Here is a 16,709-nt window from a genome sequence, read left to right as displayed (position 1 = left end):
AACAGATGTTCAGCCACGATTGATGACGTTTACACAAGCCTGGTCAGCGCGAGAAGTTTATCATTTCTAAATGTTGAAAAATATGTGACCGCGTATTCGTATAGAATCCGAGCGGCCGGATTCACATTCGTGTTCGTTTTCGATTGACATCCTTATATTAACGTTCTTGGCAGTCATAGGAATCTAATGGACTTGTCCAAGAAGTCGCGACTCGCTGACAGCAAAGGGGTAGGATCACACACGATTTGGCGGGGTATGATAGGGGCTGGGGTGGTGGCGCAGCCACGCTCTACAGGGTCTAAAGCATGTTATGGTTATGCTTTGTGGCACGGCCTGCAAGCGTAGATCCATTGCTGTGCAGTGGATTGAATTGTATGTGGAAACGTTTCAATGAGGTACTGTTCTCGTTTTCATGGATTTAACAACGAAACTGAATAAGATTTAGCGTGGTGAACAGGTCCCGCCCACAGAGTAAGTTACACGAAACTCTAGGTCAATGATTTAGCGCTTCAGCGGCGAAGTCGTGATGACTTGATCCCTCATTATGGAAGGATGGCAGAAAGCAATTCTTATATGCTTGGGGGCTCTCCGAAGAGCTTTTGTGCTCTTGTAATTGTCTGTATTCTACACTAATCTCACTGCTGGGAGCTACGGAGCTGTTGTCCGGTTACCTACTTTTGTATGCGGTCTAACACAGCACAGTGTTCGTGTCGGCGCCACCAATGGCGCTACGAAATGGGGAAGTCCGGCTTGCGATCCTAGCGTGATGTGGGAGCTAAACCATACTTGAACCTCATTCTCAACAATTTCCCGATTCTGTGAATACACAAGCTGAGATATTATCGCCTTGGATAACAATTGAAGAAGCGGGTATCATCCAGCTGGTTATCATTCCACACATGGCGTCCGAACCCCAACAACCTTCGGCCGGCCCGCCTCGCAAGGGTACCGACCCAGACTTCGTCCCATGTCTAGACCCTTTGCAGAGACTAATCGATCTTAGTTGACGTCTTCACTGGGGACGTGATCCACCACGACACATACCCAGAGATCAACCCAAAAACGGCTTCTAACTGCACTGGAAAAGCAGTCCTCATAACCGGGGCAAGCAAAGGGCTTGGGAAGGCATTAGCAATCGGTTACGCCGAGGCAGGCGCATCCTTCATTGCTGTCGCCGCTCGCTCAAATGTCTCGTCTACAGTCACCTCCATCATCGAGGCCGCAAAGGCTGCTGGGAGGGAAGAGCCAACGGTCTTGGCCCTTGAGATGGACGTAAGTAGCACGCCGAGCGTAAAGGCGGCCGCAGAGCGACTTACGGCCGAGTGGGGACGCCTGGACATCCTGGTCAACAACGCGGGCTATATGGCCCCCTTCAACTTGCTGCTCGATGCCGACGACGACGAGTACATGAAGGCATGGGATGTAAACTACTGGGGCACATATCGTGTCACGAAGGCGTTCTTGCCGCTGTTGCTCAAGAGTGGTGACAAGACGATTGTCAATATGTCGTCGGTGGCGGCTCACTTCATGGGTGCTGGAGGAGGAGCTTATCACATTTCCAAATTTGCGCTGATACGGTTCACCGAATTTGTCCAGGATGAGTATGGTGATCAGGTAACATCATTCACAAGCATGGATTTGAGATCATGAACTAAGCGTGTGTGAAAGGGCGTCTTAGCGTTTTCCATCCATCCTGGGGGGATTCCGACAGAGTTGTCTTCGAATCTGCCAGAAAGATTGCAATGTGAGTAGTCCACACCTGCAAATCGTGTTGATCTTGATCTGACGATGGAATAGTTCGAATGCGAGATACCCCAGAGCTTGCTGCCCATTCTATCCCGTACCTTACTAGTGTCAAGAGGGAATGGCTGGGAGGCAGGTGGATCAGCTGTATGTGGGATATGCCAACGCTCGTCACTATGGAGAAGAGGATAGTTGAAGGGAATCTCCTGAAGTTTGAGTGCAGTGGCTTGTAGAGAGGCATATCTGGTTGGTCTCGAGATAAGGCAAATAAGCGATCTATCATACAACCCAAATGTCGGATAGAAATCAAGCTGGATGTGTGAAAAGCTCAAGGTATAGTTGTTCCATGTTTGACGATATGAAGTTCAGAAATGCCTAGAACCTCCTCCGAGACTGCTATTATTGGCGAACTTTTTCGATCCGCCTGTTACACCATTCCATTCCCCGAGCCTTGGTATTACAAACCAAAAGTTCGTAAGTGCGAACATGGTACTAGCATTTGCGGTGTTTGGGAAAGCAAGAAATGTTGAATGATCCCCTCATTCCACATCCAAGACAATTGCCAAAACTGTTACAAACAAAAGGACTACCAGAAAGAGCTCGAGAAGGAAGTCCCCTGAAAGTATAATGAATGCATTTGGTGCCCAGCCATGGCAACTTCGAATGGAGGGCTTGACTAGAGACGACATCCGCTGCTATGTCACGGACACATTGTGCAACAACGATGACTTTACGGCCCTTACGAAACAAGACGACCATTGCTCTCGAGTAGCCGAAACAATTGTCGACAGAGCTCAGGGCGTATTCCTGTGGATCTATCTCGTCGTGGAGTCTCTAAAGAACGGCCTTGCCAAAGGAGACACATTCTCAGAATTGCAGAATCGGGTGGACGAGCTTCCAGCTGACCTAGAAGAATATTTCCAGCATATGATCGAGTCAATAGAGCCGATATACTGGGAAAGCACGTCTCGCATTTTCAGAATCATGATTGAATCTGGCCAAGCGCTACCACTTTTAGCCTTCGAATTTCTCGAACAGGAGGCACAAAGCGCGAGCTATGCGTTGCAAATGAAGGTCGCCTCCACTTTGCCGGAAAACGTGGAAAGATTACATGACAGAATGAAGAAGCGGCTCAATGCGAGGGGCAAAGACCTCCTCTACGTCACCTTTCATCCGGCCAAGAAACCATTTCTTCAGTACCAAGTCGACTTTTTGCATCGGACTGTGAGAGACTTCTTCATTGATCGAGACGTGATTGAGGAAACAAAGGCCAAAAGAAAGACGTCCCACTTCAACCCGGCACTTTCACTCTGCCGGATCATGCTGGCACTTGTCAAAACGGTGTCCTATGCGGAAATAGCGGTCGATTACAACGAGGTATTTCTTCTTTCTGACGGGCTGATGTACCACGCTCGCACAATCCAAGAGGCATATCTCAACAACAGCAAGATTGCCGATACCGGCTCGCAGTGTCTCTCAGATGACTTGGACGATACGTTCAATCTGCTAGACGCACTGGACCATACGAATACATCAAGTGCCAGAGACAAGAGTGTCCACTGGACCAACTTCAGAGATATTCCGAAGGGCAACTTCAAGGAAAAGCGACAGAAGAACTTTCTGGCCTCTGCTATACAGGCGAGACTATCATTGTATGTGAAGCACAAAATCGACATGGATCTAGATCAGGTTCATAAGAAGATTGGCCGACCGTTGCTGGACTACGCTCTGCGGCCAACCACCGTGACACCTCTTGAGCTACCTACTCAAGAAGGCCCAGTCGGCGTCATTGTTGAATTTCTGCTGCGAAACGGGGCTGACCCGAACCAGAGAATCGATTTGTATGGCGGGAAGACGCCTTGGCAACTTTTTCTTTCTGTCTGCTACGGCCACAGTCTTCAAGCCGAAAAGTTGAACCTTGATAAGGTTGAGGTAGCAGATACGATTTTGGCAATGTTGCTATCGGGTGCAGATCCCAAAGTCAGGATTGGTCTCAATGGCGGTGGGAAAGCAGATGTACTGGGTGTTGCTCAAAGACTCGAGCTTTCGAGGGCAAAGGTGGAGAGGATCAGAACCGTAATGAAAGGCAGTGAGCTCTCGAATCAGCCGGGCTTCTTGGAAAGTCTTAGATCATGGTGGTGGAAACACTGAACGTTCTCCCTTGGGCTGTAAGAGGCCTCAATGGAAACCTCATTAGATGAACGAACCGTGTGCAGGGCAACCCATTGGAGCAATTGGATCCTCAAGGACTATTCTACTTCTGGGTGGCGGGCCAACGAGAATCTCAAGCCTCTATCAGCATCACTACCTAAACCCCAATTGATCATTTGTTTCCTCCTCAGACAACCATGGCAGTCTGCTCCCACTAATCCTCGGTCCTCTTGGATCTTAACAGCCTCATCGTTCTCCCTCAACTATGTATCATTTTGCGGCTGTTGCCTAGGAGTAAGACAGCTCTATGCCTTGAACTAGCAACCGATATGACCGTTGCCCACTTCTTCTCAGTATATACTGCGAGTACAGGATGGAATACACGGGCAGAAGTTGGAACTGACGAGCAGCAGCTACTAAGTGTCGCCGGTGGGCTCGTTATCGTGGAAAGCCTGAGGAGGAAATTCATGCTGGCTCATGCCAATGCATACTCCCGACAATTTGTTGCTGTGAATGTCACCGCCGCTGCTCACCATCCGCCCACTCTGAGAAGTGAAGCAGACCACCTACACAGCAGGAAGGAACGCCCTTCACCGAGGTTCCTCCCAGCACCGCTCCTGCCTTCGACAACCGCGGTCACTTCCACAGTCATCCGACCCACCTCCAATTCTTCCCAAGTCGCAGCCGCCATTTCACTTCCGCGGCAGCTTTCACTGCATCGATAGCCATCCCAATGGCGAGCATCATTATCCGACAGGATCCGGGATCCATGTACCGACCCGGCCGAACCAACATTGGCTACAGCATTGTCAACGACGATGGCATGATTGGAGAGTTCGTGATACAGTCTCCTAGTCCAAGTCTTTTCTGCCGAGCTAGCTAACGCTTTGAGACAGACCCGCCTCCCAGGATAACGATGATTCTTGGATGGAGTTCCTGACCGACGAGGCGATGACTGATCTCGCCCTTCCTGACCAGGACCTCGACATCACCCCAGGCGACCACTCTGAGAGCGATTCCCAGCCGCAGGATTCCCAGTCCGACATGTCAGAGGTAGTCATCGACTCAATCGAGGCGGTGAACAGAGAGGACGAGGCCAAGGAGGAGAACCAGAAGGACGAGGCCAGTCATTCCATTGCCACCCGGGTTCGAAACCTAACACCTTTCTTCCTAGCTTCTCGTTCTCGCAATATTGACATTCAGGCACAGGAACCTCTCAGCCCCATGTTAGTTCATGGCACGCCCCAGGTAAGAACTTCACCGTCACCGCCCCCGCCCCTCTTGTTTAAGAAAACACACCTAACAATAGTCACTATCCAAGAACCCCGACAAGATCTACTCATCCGCCGCGCCGCTCGACCAGCATGTGAAGTAGGACTCCACGCTGACCAGCTTCCGAGGCTTCTACGATAACATGGGGAACCCCGTCTTTCAATATGACTATGACTATGAGCCCGCTCTGCCCCCCCACCTCCGTCGGCCCATCTTCGTCGACTGGGCCGAGCCCTTCAAGAGCCCCGTCTACGCTCTTCGTTACCTTGCCGAGATTGCTGGGGACTACTACACCGTGGCTCTCATGAACCAGAGAATCAGCATGCAGCAACGCCCACAGACACCGGTTGCTCAGAGCGTCTTGCAGTCGCACCTGCTTTCGCCTGCCGCCTCGCATTCCGCTACGCCCGCTCGCGCGCCGGCTGCTAAGCGCCTTCGCTTCTCCGACGATGTCGTTCTCTCTGGTTCTGGTTAATAGGATCTCATGAACGAGGGTGGTCTCATTCTGAATAGAGCTCAGAACATTGGCAGTTTTGCAAGATAGCAGAATCACGAGAGAATAAGAGAATAAAACATGGGAGTATCCTCTTATGGTATCAGCGCTTGACAGCATCTAGAACCAGGACCGGTCTCACCAAAAAGACTCTCGTGGCCACGTTGGTTGATATTTAGTTCAGGAATTAAACTTCTTCCTCTTGTATGCTATCTTTACGATGTCACGGTGATACTTTCCAGTGATTCACCCGACCAACCAGGATATGCCCAGACTAACTAGGCTTGACTGCTGCGTCGAGTGTGTAACACTGTACCAGGAGGATCTGGAAAGATCAATCAGACCACGAGGTACCGCTAGACATGTACGACAGCATTGAGATAGACAAACTACACCCTTTGTTGCTGGTTCGTCCCCAGACTGCAGATCATCCACCGACCATCGCCTCCAGGACCATCTCCAAGTACAAATGCTCCCATAAAGGAGCCGGAGGTTTTGGGAATGCGGGCTGCAATATAGTTAAGTATGTAGTGCTTTTGAGTCAACTTCATGAATCCAGCGATCCATGCGAGAGTTGATCAAGGTGAAGCTTCGGACTGCGAATTCATGCTGCCGGATCCGCCCCACTATCCAAATCCACGATCATATCACACACGCTTAATCTCAACGGAAGATTTTCACCTCCAGGAAAAGGTGGTGAAGTTGTCTGAGAAAGTTATAAGAAAAGTTGGGGGAGTGAAAGGAGTCAATGCTATGTAAACCACCTATAGTGTGAAAGGCCATCAATCAAAAACGCCTATGAGTAGTAGCAGATTATGCCTTCGCCCTACGGGGTCACCTTGACGCCACTTCCACCTCCTTCGCAGATGTAACAAGGCGGCGAAAAGCACCAAGAAGAATGTCACGGGGTTGACTGCTCCTATCTCTATGTTACATTGAGCCCCTCTGCGTGTGCCCCTTTCCATAGATGAACGGAAAGTACCAGCACAGGATATGTGCTGGTATCTTTGATAGCCGCCGATAAAACGTGTTTCCGATCAGGAAAGACTGTGTGAGAGCGATCTGACCACTTGTTTCGTTGATGCCAAGTCGCAGTGAGATCTCGGGAATCATCAGTATTGTTCCTTGAGAGAACCCAGTCGAGCGTGCTCTCGTCCATAGAGGTGCGGCAGCTGAGTCGGTTGTGCTTTCCCGAACGTATCCCGACTAAGGCTTGATATACCTCTGGACCCTCTCTTTGTGTTATCCAAGGCTTGGAGATCAACTGGATATGAACAATTCCGCTGTCGTAAGGTTTCATATGGTACCGGAGCATATCGGTCGGGCGACTTTGGTCAAGAAGCTGGCCTATGGAGCTAGTAAGTTGACAAATCCTGAGAGCGTAAGGTGACTTCTGATCCAATACGACTCTGAAATCTGGGTTAGACACACGGGCGACCCATGTGTTTCTTGGGGTTTCCAAGCGCATGTAAAGCTCGGGGGAGTGCTCGATTCGTTTGTTTCTGGGTTTATAGAAGAGCGAGTTTGGACTCGATCGCACGCGGGAAGACGTGGTTCCAGACAACAGATGTGCATCGCATAACGAGATGCAGAGATATCCATTTAGATCATATGGCGGTGCGGCAATGCGGCCAAAGACAACCGCGCAGGCATAGAGTCCTTCTGTAATCAAGGGTAAACTAGCCCTCAACCCTCGACTTGTGATAGTCGGTGGATGAATGCTTTCTGCAGCCGCGTAATCACCAGCTAAAACTTCCCCAAGCGTAAATGGCTCCTGGCGGCCCAACGGTCGAATTAATTCACAAGCCCGCTGCAGTGCCAATACAGGTTGCCCTTCCTCGGTTTGAAATTCCAAGTTTCGAAACGCAGCCGGTGTTTGTGCAAGAACCGCAAAGTCCTCAGAGGTCGACCTCCATAGCAGTAAGCTCAAGTCCTCGGATTTTCGAAGAATTTCTTGTTGGAGCCGTGAGAAAGCCTGTTTCCCTTCGCCGTAAAGGAGAGGCATGTTGATGTCAAAAATTCCTAGAAGGCTGTATGCAATATCTTCCACCCTAGAGGTGTTCCTGCTCGAGGCCCAGGACATGCGTTCGACAATGCTCGTAGAAAAAAGCGAGAGGCGCCCGGCCAAGATATCGCGCTGTATACCAGTATTGATATGTATGAAGTGTCCCAACGATGTTTTGGTCCCGATCTCGTTCCATCCTTGATCGTAGAACTCGACGACAAATGGGGCGAGGAGTTCTTGCAACGTCCACCCCCTGGTGAACCACCTGCAATTTAGAAAAGACTGAGTGTCCAGGCCGCACGGTGCCTGAGCGGGCAAATCGCTGAGGAATACGTAGCAAACAACAGCGCCACTATACCAGTGAAACATGGAATTGATGGCCTCAGACAACTCTGCACTTGAGGTCTTATCAATACAGCATGTGTCCACCCACACCCAGTCATACCCGTCGTTGATTGCCTGGCTGCAACAAGCCCGAATCTTGATAAACCCTTTCTTGGATGTATAGGCCCCGAATGTCAGGTCTTGATAGGTAACTTCCTCCTCCTCCCATGTGTGCGATAGGATTGCGTATGTAGGAATACCACCGCCGTGGAATTCCTGAAGCTGCAAGGTGAAGACGTTGAGAAGCCTCATGATATCGAGAATGATGTCGAGAAGAGTTGAATCGCATCAATGCTTCCGGGATGCGGCGATATTAGGCCTTTCCTGGATTCTCTCCTATGTTTGCTGACCTTAGAAAAACGGAAAGAAAGCAAGCGCGAGCCTCGAGGCTCAAGCGACTAAATGGAATCAAAACTGCAGACAATTCTAGAAAGAGGACACTGCAGGTTGTCTGCCCAATTTAGGCTGCATAGCAGGCAGAACGGGTACTCGTGGTTCGAAGTTATTGGCGCGATTGGTTCCGTAGATGTGCATTGCTCACTGAATCACATCGCATACGCCGCTGAGCCAGCCGTAGCCAGCATCCGACAAGCCATAAACCTGGAGTGCTTGGCCGGTTACATGTCCTGATTTTGACTAGAAGCTTCAAGTGTATTCCGAGTCGACCGTTTCCCAGAACTACAAGGGTTATCAGATCAGAGTAGACCTTGAAGATTCATTTCCTATGGTAGTTCCAATAAAAGTGCTGCTGTCACGCTTGTGGAGTTCACTATCCCTCCCGACCTCCAAGTAAGTACTCGGAGGGAGGATGTGGAACCAAGGGCTCTAGAATGGTGGCTGAGATTCACTTGGCTGGTGGCGCAGCACTTATTGCGATCTAGTGGCACGGCAGATGCTGTCTGTGGCGTCCTGCTCTGAGGCCTGATCACAAGGTATCCGTACCCGTATTGTTGAGTGTATAATTACTCCGTACATAGTCGACGAGCGAGGTAGGTAAGATGAGAAGGGGCGAGCTGGGCCTCATGATCTCATCACCGAAGCTGCTGTTCCGTCCAGGGGCGTGGAGGCGAGGTCTAGTCGAAATGTGCTCTGACTGGGGTGAGAATGGATTCCCGTGCGCTCGACGTCATCAGCCCTCAAAGTCAGCAGGGGCTGGCGGGCCGAGTGCAGTGGCAGCTGTCTCATCTCGGATGGTCGTGAGGAATGCACTTGATGTTGAATGTCATTGTTTTGGAAGCCGCAGAAGCAAACAATGCTGAGCTGTATTGGTGTTTCCTAGGCGACGCAGCTTACAGCTTGAAGCTTGTTCGGCCAGAATGCAACATCAAATGCAAAAAGATTGCAGAGGGTTTACATGCGTCTGCACCCGATGGATGTGAAGGAGAGAGCTTCAGAGGAGCAGCCAGTGACATGTCACGCCTGAAAGCTCTGGGGCTATCCTCAGGCATAAGTGGAGTCCAAAAGAGATACGTGCCATCTTACATAAGGCACCTTGTGATGCAATGGCCCGGGAATTGCGGGTCTGCAGCTAAGAGCCAGGAGGGGCGAGCTACAGGGCGGGGTACCCCTCTTTCGCGCCTGCCTCCCCCCAGCTCCAGCTTCGTCACACCTCACCTCACGAGCAGACGGCAAGAGCAACAGGCCACAAGGGCGGGTGTGTCCTGCTTTCTTGAGTCTCGACCTTGGGTGCTGTGTGCCCGCCCCATGTGCCTCTCTCCTGTCATTGCCATACCAACTGTGCCAACCCAACCCCAACCACAACCAATACGCTCGTCCATCCGACCACCTTATTCCATACGGGAACGTGCCTTACTGTTCCAGTTCAACCCCTCTTCCAAGTTCAAGGTGTGAAGACGCAGACTGCAGAAGATTGGAGAGACTACAAAACACACCACCACCCGCGACCATCCACACTCCGCCCTCCTGCGTCCAGACTCCCATCCTCTATCCACGTTCTCCATCGCGAAAACCACAGTTTGACTACCACGCTTACCACTTATCATCTCAATTCCAAGGCGGAACAATCGAAAATCCTGTCTTGTTCCTTACCCTACGCAACAAAAACAAGGCGAGACGAATCCGTAAACCCCAGCTTCACCGGAACCCGCCGATAGCTCGCCCCGTTCGAGCATCAGATACCAGATCCCCCGCCGACCATCAACACCACCAACAAAGTAACCATGTCTGACGAGAACACCAAGTCCGTCGTCGACGAGACGCCCATCACCCACCCCGCCGGCGAGCGCAAGAACTCGCTCGAGGCCCACCTCCAACACCGTCCCGATCGCGCCGAGTTGGTCGAGAGTACGTGGATCCCTTCTCACAGTCTCCATCTCGTGATTCAATCCCTGCCTCAATGTGCATTTGAATCTGCAATCACAACCAACGCCGCCCTCCACTCGAATCTGCCCTGTCACGCTGTATACACTATCGTCGCGATTTCCTGTTTTCTTTCCCCTATTCGATGCGTGCCCCCTCCACAGCTTGCCGTCCGTCGCGCCCCACCGTCCGCCTCACCCGCCGATCATCAAAACCGGGATCACCTCGAATTGTCCGGAAGAAAAACCCCACCCTCAATGCACCTGCTACACATAGCCGGAGCCTCTACGCCGCCTCGTCCCGGATTTGCACTGATACGATGGCGAAATGCTAACTGACCTTGCAACAGAGAACATCTTGCCCGCCTCCAACGCCGCGCCTAGCTTGATCGCCCACCAGAAGGAGCTTGAGAAGCACATGCGTGCAGACTCTCTCAACGACAAGATCTCCCACCGCCCTGCCCCCGAAGACCTCATCAAGGAGGGCGTGCTGAAGGAGGACCCCCGCAGCGCCGACGATAAGTATGCCGAGGCCATCGAGGACGAGTACGCCAAGCGTGAGGGTGGCGCGTGAGTTCGTCGGGATGTGCTCCTTGACGGTATTTGATCACTTGTCTCGTCATTTATTCGCGCTGCTACGACTTTGAGGCGAACATGGTGGAGGATGATGCACATTGAGCAAGTGCGGGACGACGATGTAGGATTATTGGTATTTAGTACCGCGGTTATGATATGGGGGATGTGCACTCTTCCATAATGAGTCTACGAATAGCAGAAAAGAGCCAAAAACAAGTTTAGTCGTTTCCTTGTCAGGGCACTCTAGTGGATAACAAGTCAAACTGGAACTTTAGCTCCCGAAAATAAACAAAAAGAAAGAAACAGAAACACGGATTGCATTGCCATCAAATTGCCACCAGAAACGGAGATATCAATGACATGCATACATCATCAACTTGTTTCTTGCAGCCTTGTCGCGAATGAAGCCTGCTCTTGTTGGCGGACACGAGATGGCAGTCCAAGGGTCTTTTTTGGGGGTTCTTCTGTTTCTATTCTTGGAGCATTGGCATGCCATACAGCCGCACTGGAGCCCTCCTCCATCATTCCCCCCCAGACACCTCATTAACATGTGAACTATTCCCCAGCCTTAAGACGATAAGTTGGAAGGCAGCACAAAAATGAAGAAGGCCTGCTGGGACATTTGCAACTCTGAATTAGTAATTTAAGTATTCTAAGTTTCTGCGTAAGGTCCCCTTTACTGCTGGTGAAAGTACCTTAGCTGAGGTGGCTCACATTACAGCCCATCCCGCGCTCATGGTGCATGAATGACATCTCAGGCTGCGCTTGAATCAAAGACACATGCAAGTCATTGCCACGAGAGAGACACAGGGAGGAAAGACAGATGGGGCTCAGCCTTCAGGAGAGAGAGAGAAACAACGCGAGTCATCGTGGCAGTCTCAACTTCACTGCCTCCACAGCCAGCCTGGCCTGGTCTGAAGTCGTAGTCTGGACTGGACCAAGCTGTGCTGGCCGTGGTACCGCACGCGACAACCATTTCCCCCTCCCCTTTCTCCAACTTTTTTGCTTGTATTTCTCCATGGCATGGTGGCCCATCGTCGCATTCCTGCCCTCGGACTGCCGTCCTGCCGTCGCTCCCGCCCCTTGCAGTTGCAGCAGCGCTGGGCCGCTGGGCCTGGGGGGACGGTGGACCACAATCAATCAGGGACGTTGACATGCCTTGCTTACCCTACGGAGTAAGGAGTACGGATAGGTACTCGGGACGCTGAGGTGAGCTCCCCTTCCCCTGAAAGAAGTCCAGTCTGGGGGGAGTGAGTGCAGCGACTTTCTTGCTTGCCCTGCCTTGCCTTGATTACTTCCGAGTCTGGACCCCTTTCTGCAAGGAAACGTTTGCTTTTCCTCAGGGAGATCAATCAGTCTTGGGACATGGTCGCTGGGCCGGCCGTGTGTTTGGAAACTTTTGTATTTTTCCGCACTTTTCCCAGCCCTCGTCGCTTTTGACTTTTTTCGGGTTGAGAGACAATGAGGCGGGCGGACTGGAGGGTTACAGAAAGACAAAAATTCAAATTTCCCATTTGGGACGACTGCGCAAGCACACCGAGCTTATGGTTGGGTTGGGGAGAGAGAGGGACGGGAGGAAAAGGAGACATGCATGTCACTCATTGGTGGTAGGCTTGAGGTAAAAGTGCAAAGAAATTGTAACAGTTTGTTGAAGAATTTGACAGGATACCATCGATCTACAGGCGAACACAAAAGTGTCGCAGATCCAGTGGTTATCCCGTAAAACACACAAAAATCCCATCCATCTAATCTAGACATGACAGTGGCTCCCATCCCATCCGTCGGTGCAACATACAAAACGTACAGGTATCAACCTCCTATCCATCCTTGGGACGTGTTCCCACAATACCAAATTCCCATGTGTCCCCATTATCATCCATGCATCCCGTAAAATTCCCAATGCGTTCCGCGGGCCAATCACGGTGTTACAATATGCTGTACAGGAGTGCGAAAGCCGCCCAGTTGCTTATGCCCCAAATTTCCCCAAATAACGCCAGTCTTTATGCATTTACAAAGTGAAGTAGTTTATGTGTAGTCGTTGAAGAGTGAGAGAGTCGCATCGGCATCGCTTGTTCTAGTGGCGCGAGTATCCGCCGCCGTAGTGTGGTGATGGAGCGTGGGCGTCGTAGCCGGATTGCTTGCGGTTGATGATGGTGACGCCGCTGTTCTCCTTGATGGCAGCCCGGTGCTGGTCTGCGCCGTAGACACGGAGGTAGGCCTCGTCGCTGGGAGAGATGGAGCGAGGGGTGGAGGAGCCTCTTGATGAGGCGTAGGAGCCTGTTGATGCCGAGTAGGCGCTGCTGATGGAGGCCGGGGCCTGGTGGACGACCGGCTTGGAGGAGCTGTATCTGGAGGCCATGTTGTGTTTGGTGTTACTCGAGTATGGGGTTCGAGTTGTGCGTTGGGGGTTGTGTGGTGGATGGAGGTTGGTCTCCAAAGGTGATGTGTTTGTTGAAGAGAGTTGAGCTGGTTAGGTGTTTGTGAAGTTTGGTTGACGAGTGCTTGACTTGGGAGTTTGGTAAAGAAGATGTTCGAGTCTAGGAAGAGAGGCAGAGGGCATGGCAGGATATATAGATGGGAGGTGTTTGCAGACACCACACACCCAGACCTGGGATGCCTCCATCATCTTTGTACGTACACTTGTAAGTACGGATACTCGAACGCGTGTGCCATCAGCACTTGCCGTAGGCAGGGCATGCTTGGTCCCGGGGTGTACGGTGCGGCAGAGAGAAAGAAGAGACAGGAAGAGAAGGCCCGCAAAAGGTTTGGACTGCCTGGCCATGCGAGAGGTACCTGGACATGGACCGGGACCTGGACCGGGCAAAGTAGAAGAAATGCCTTGTGGAAAGTCTCGCTGATGGGTGGTGTGTGGTGTAGGCGAAGCAAAGAGTGAGTGACTCAACCTCAGCCCAACCTTGGACCTTGGAAAGCATTGCTTGCAAAGCAGACTTCGGCACGGGAGTACGGACGGAGTAGACGGTGCCAGCCCAGGCATGAGGTGTGAGGCAGTGTGGGGATAGCCCTGGATGCTTTGGGGCTGACCAGAGTGTAAGAAGGGCCGGGTGTGTGCGTTTAGACTTGAGAGTCTGTTGTGTCCTGGCCTCCTGGTGTGTGCGTGTGTTGTGTGTGTGTGTGTCCAGTTCTTCTTGTGTCGCAAGGCGACTGGGAATCCATTGGGCAGCTTTGTCATTTCAGGGCCCTTCAAAATGCAGGGACGTTAGGCACGGGAAACGCTAGAGTAGTTTAGTCCGAAGTAATAAAGCCCATGGATTACCAAGGAAAGCAGGGAAGAGGGCTGTTGTGATGTTGCAGATGCTGTGGAAACCAGAAAAGGGTGCGGTCGGCGGGCCTTGAGCATCTTTCGGGACTGGACGACAGGATGCAGCGCGTGTGCGTCTATCAATTCCTACCAGACTACCGACCAAACAACGCCAAAGTCCTTTGGGGCCACGCTTGGTAGTAGCAGGACTTGCAGCATCAGGAGGAGCAGTATTCGTACCTCCCAGGAAACCCTCCAGGAAACCCTCCCTTGATGCCTCGGTGGCGAAACGTCATGGTTGATTGGACGAGGGATGGTCGGACGACGCAGGTAGGGCGGATTCAGGGCGATGATTGACAGGACTGCCGCTGTGTCTCGCCCTGCTTGGATGCTGTACTATGTCCCGCTTTCACCTGCGTCCACCCTTTAGCCGCCGTACGTATCATTGACACAGTTTGTCATCATTCATTCGCAACTTCGAGACGTCCAGACTCAACAACTGATGAGTGATGCCATACTCCGCGCCAGCCTGATGTCGATGACCAAGCGGCGACGCGTAAGGGCCGTCTTTTGCGGTCTTGTGGCTGCTCAGCTTTGGGGGCCGGAACTTGTGGTTTCGCGGCAAAAGTAGAAAAAAAGCCAGAGCAGCTACGGCCTTGCAGGAACTTGGCTGTCGTCGCCCCTCTTCAAGGACTCGTGAGACTGCCAGCCTTGGTTGGCCCCCGTAAGCGCTTCGCCGCCGTGCAGCAACTGTGTGCCAGCCTCCCAGATTGGGAGGCCTGTCGCCAAATCTGGAATGGCACAGAGAACGAAAAGATTTTTCTGTGCTCTTGCTGCTCGAGCCTCGAGAAAAGAAGGTATCAGTACCAGCATAGCCCCTGGCTCACGGAGTACTGTCGCTGCCCAACTCATGGCCCGATGATCCTCGGGTCGCCATTGTAATTTGCTTCCTTTTTTTTTCTTGTCACTCTGGTTTCCACTCAGCCGGGACCATCCGCCAGAGACAAGAAATGTCTGTGTTTCTAGAAGCCGGCCGGTCGAGTTGGGCCTCTAAGGGGCCTGAGAGTTCGGATCGAGCCTGATGCCTTTGGAGGCGGACAAGGGGCATCCCCTGCTATGCAGACTGCGACCCAACAGGCCTCCATCGCATCCATTCGATCGGGTCGATCGTGGCCTCCAGAAGACGCCGGTTATGCAAGTAGTAGCGATCTGGCTACAGTAGCTAAATTGCCTGCAGAACAAGTGCCAGAAGAAGATCGCGGGAGTCTGCAGCGATGCAGCGGCGGTGATCATTCTGCCGAGTGGAGGTGTTCATGCCTCCAATGTGCAGGGCAATAGGGCGAGCTGCATGATTTGATCGCCCACTGGAGGCCGGGTGACAAGTGAGTCCGATGTTTCTCTGCTGTGTCGTGCCAGACTGGCGGAGAGGGTATGACGGAGCAGCAACATAACTGCTGCTGCTGCCCAGCGTCGACAGCCTTCAAATGTGCAAAAAGAGACATCATGCAAAGCTACCGCCAACCGCCTGCCTGCGCAGTTCCTGCTTAGCGCATCTTTCGTCGTCTCTCATATCGTATCGATGCATCCGTCGGATAGGCAAGGTACCCCTTTGCGCGGAATGACCGTGATTCTGATCCGGTGTGTAGCGGTATCCCCCCTTTGCAGTAGCGGATGCTGAATCGCCAGTTGAAAGCTGCCGGTCTGACAGGTACGCAGCACGAAGCGGATGACATCTTGATGTGGGCACAGCATGGCTACCGTAGTCGTCAATTACTCGGGGACTAAAGTCTGACGGACTGACGTGGTGGAAGAGAAACGGAAAAAGCACCTGGCCAGGCACCCGCCAGCAGAGATGGAATGTACCGAGCTTCAGCCACAGCCCGACCAGCTCATACGCCACACCAGAGACGCTACGTACCAGCTACACCTATCAACATTTCAACATCAGCACCTCCTCAATATTGATGGCCGGTTCGGGAAGAGAGGCTCTATGACCGTCACACTTTGTCCTCGTCCTTCAAATTCGACTTGAAGCTGTATCCTTCATCTATTGTAGCTTCCAAAATGCTTTTACTTTAACCAGCGTGTCACTTGTGACACTTTCACCGCCGGTGAGCATGCTGACCAAGGTAAGTTGGACCAAGGCCTTGCCGGCTCTCACCAACGACCTCAGAGGTGAGTCAACGTCAGCATGGTCTCCGGTCCCTTTTCCATTATACTCCCAACGCAGTGAAGGAGAAAGGTGATAACGCGATAAGTGTAAGTCTCATGCAGCAATGGCATGGAGTCTACGGAGTGACGGCACAATTAGGGCGTCAGTAGGGCGTGAGTATGCTGTCAGCCAATCCTGATCGTAACCGAAAACGAAGTTACCCGTAACCGCATAAGTGTTCAGTTGTTCATTGTGAGGATATAGAGTAGTAAAGCCCATGGAGTAGGTTTTGCAAGATCATCGGGACATTCAAGTATCAAGCGGCAAACCATCTAGCAGCAGCTAAAGTTCTTTAC

General features: G+C 51.9%; 4 protein-coding genes across 4 annotated transcripts; 3 read left to right on the top strand and 1 right to left on the bottom strand.

Annotated features, from left to right (window-relative positions):
- Positions 1–899: 899 nt before the first annotated feature.
- On the top strand, positions 900–1,976 carry HER10_EVM0011491 (short-chain dehydrogenase; the record flags this gene model as incomplete). The annotated part of the gene is made up of 4 exons (XM_035480923.1): positions 900–945; positions 1,004–1,614; positions 1,669–1,744; positions 1,798–1,976. The coding sequence occupies 4 exons, from the start codon at positions 900–902 to the stop codon at positions 1,974–1,976; spliced, it is 912 nt and encodes a 303-aa protein (XP_035337713.1).
- Positions 1,977–4,627: 2,651 nt separating this feature from the next.
- On the top strand, positions 4,628–5,641 carry HER10_EVM0004280 (uncharacterized protein; the record flags this gene model as incomplete). Its single annotated transcript, XM_035473930.1, has 3 exons — positions 4,628–4,728; positions 4,791–5,142; positions 5,270–5,641. 3 exons carry the CDS (start codon positions 4,628–4,630, stop codon positions 5,639–5,641), a joined length of 825 nt encoding a protein of 274 aa, XP_035337112.1.
- A 614-nt stretch (positions 5,642–6,255) lies between these two features.
- HER10_EVM0013157 (HET domain-containing protein) lies at positions 6,256–9,415 on the bottom strand. The gene has a single exon (XM_035482521.1). It carries the CDS (start codon positions 8,298–8,300, stop codon positions 6,585–6,587), a length of 1,716 nt encoding a protein of 571 aa, XP_035337846.1. The 5' UTR covers positions 8,301–9,415; the 3' UTR covers positions 6,256–6,584.
- A 255-nt stretch (positions 9,416–9,670) lies between these two features.
- On the top strand, positions 9,671–11,508 carry HER10_EVM0001404 (uncharacterized protein). The gene is made up of 2 exons (XM_035471152.1): positions 9,671–10,352; positions 10,717–11,508. Exons 1-2 carry the CDS (start codon positions 10,229–10,231, stop codon positions 10,938–10,940), a joined length of 348 nt encoding a protein of 115 aa, XP_035336891.1. The 5' UTR covers positions 9,671–10,228; the 3' UTR covers positions 10,941–11,508.
- Positions 11,509–16,709: the final 5,201 nt, after the last annotated feature.

The sequence above is a fragment of the Colletotrichum scovillei genome (assembly GCF_011075155.1).
Source record: "Colletotrichum scovillei strain TJNH1 chromosome Unknown Contig00002, whole genome shotgun sequence".
In the NCBI taxonomy this organism is placed as follows: Eukaryota; Fungi; Ascomycota; class Sordariomycetes; order Glomerellales; family Glomerellaceae; genus Colletotrichum; species Colletotrichum scovillei.
The sequence above is the reverse complement of the archived record's forward strand: the minus strand, read 5'-3'. Positions and strand labels throughout refer to the sequence as shown.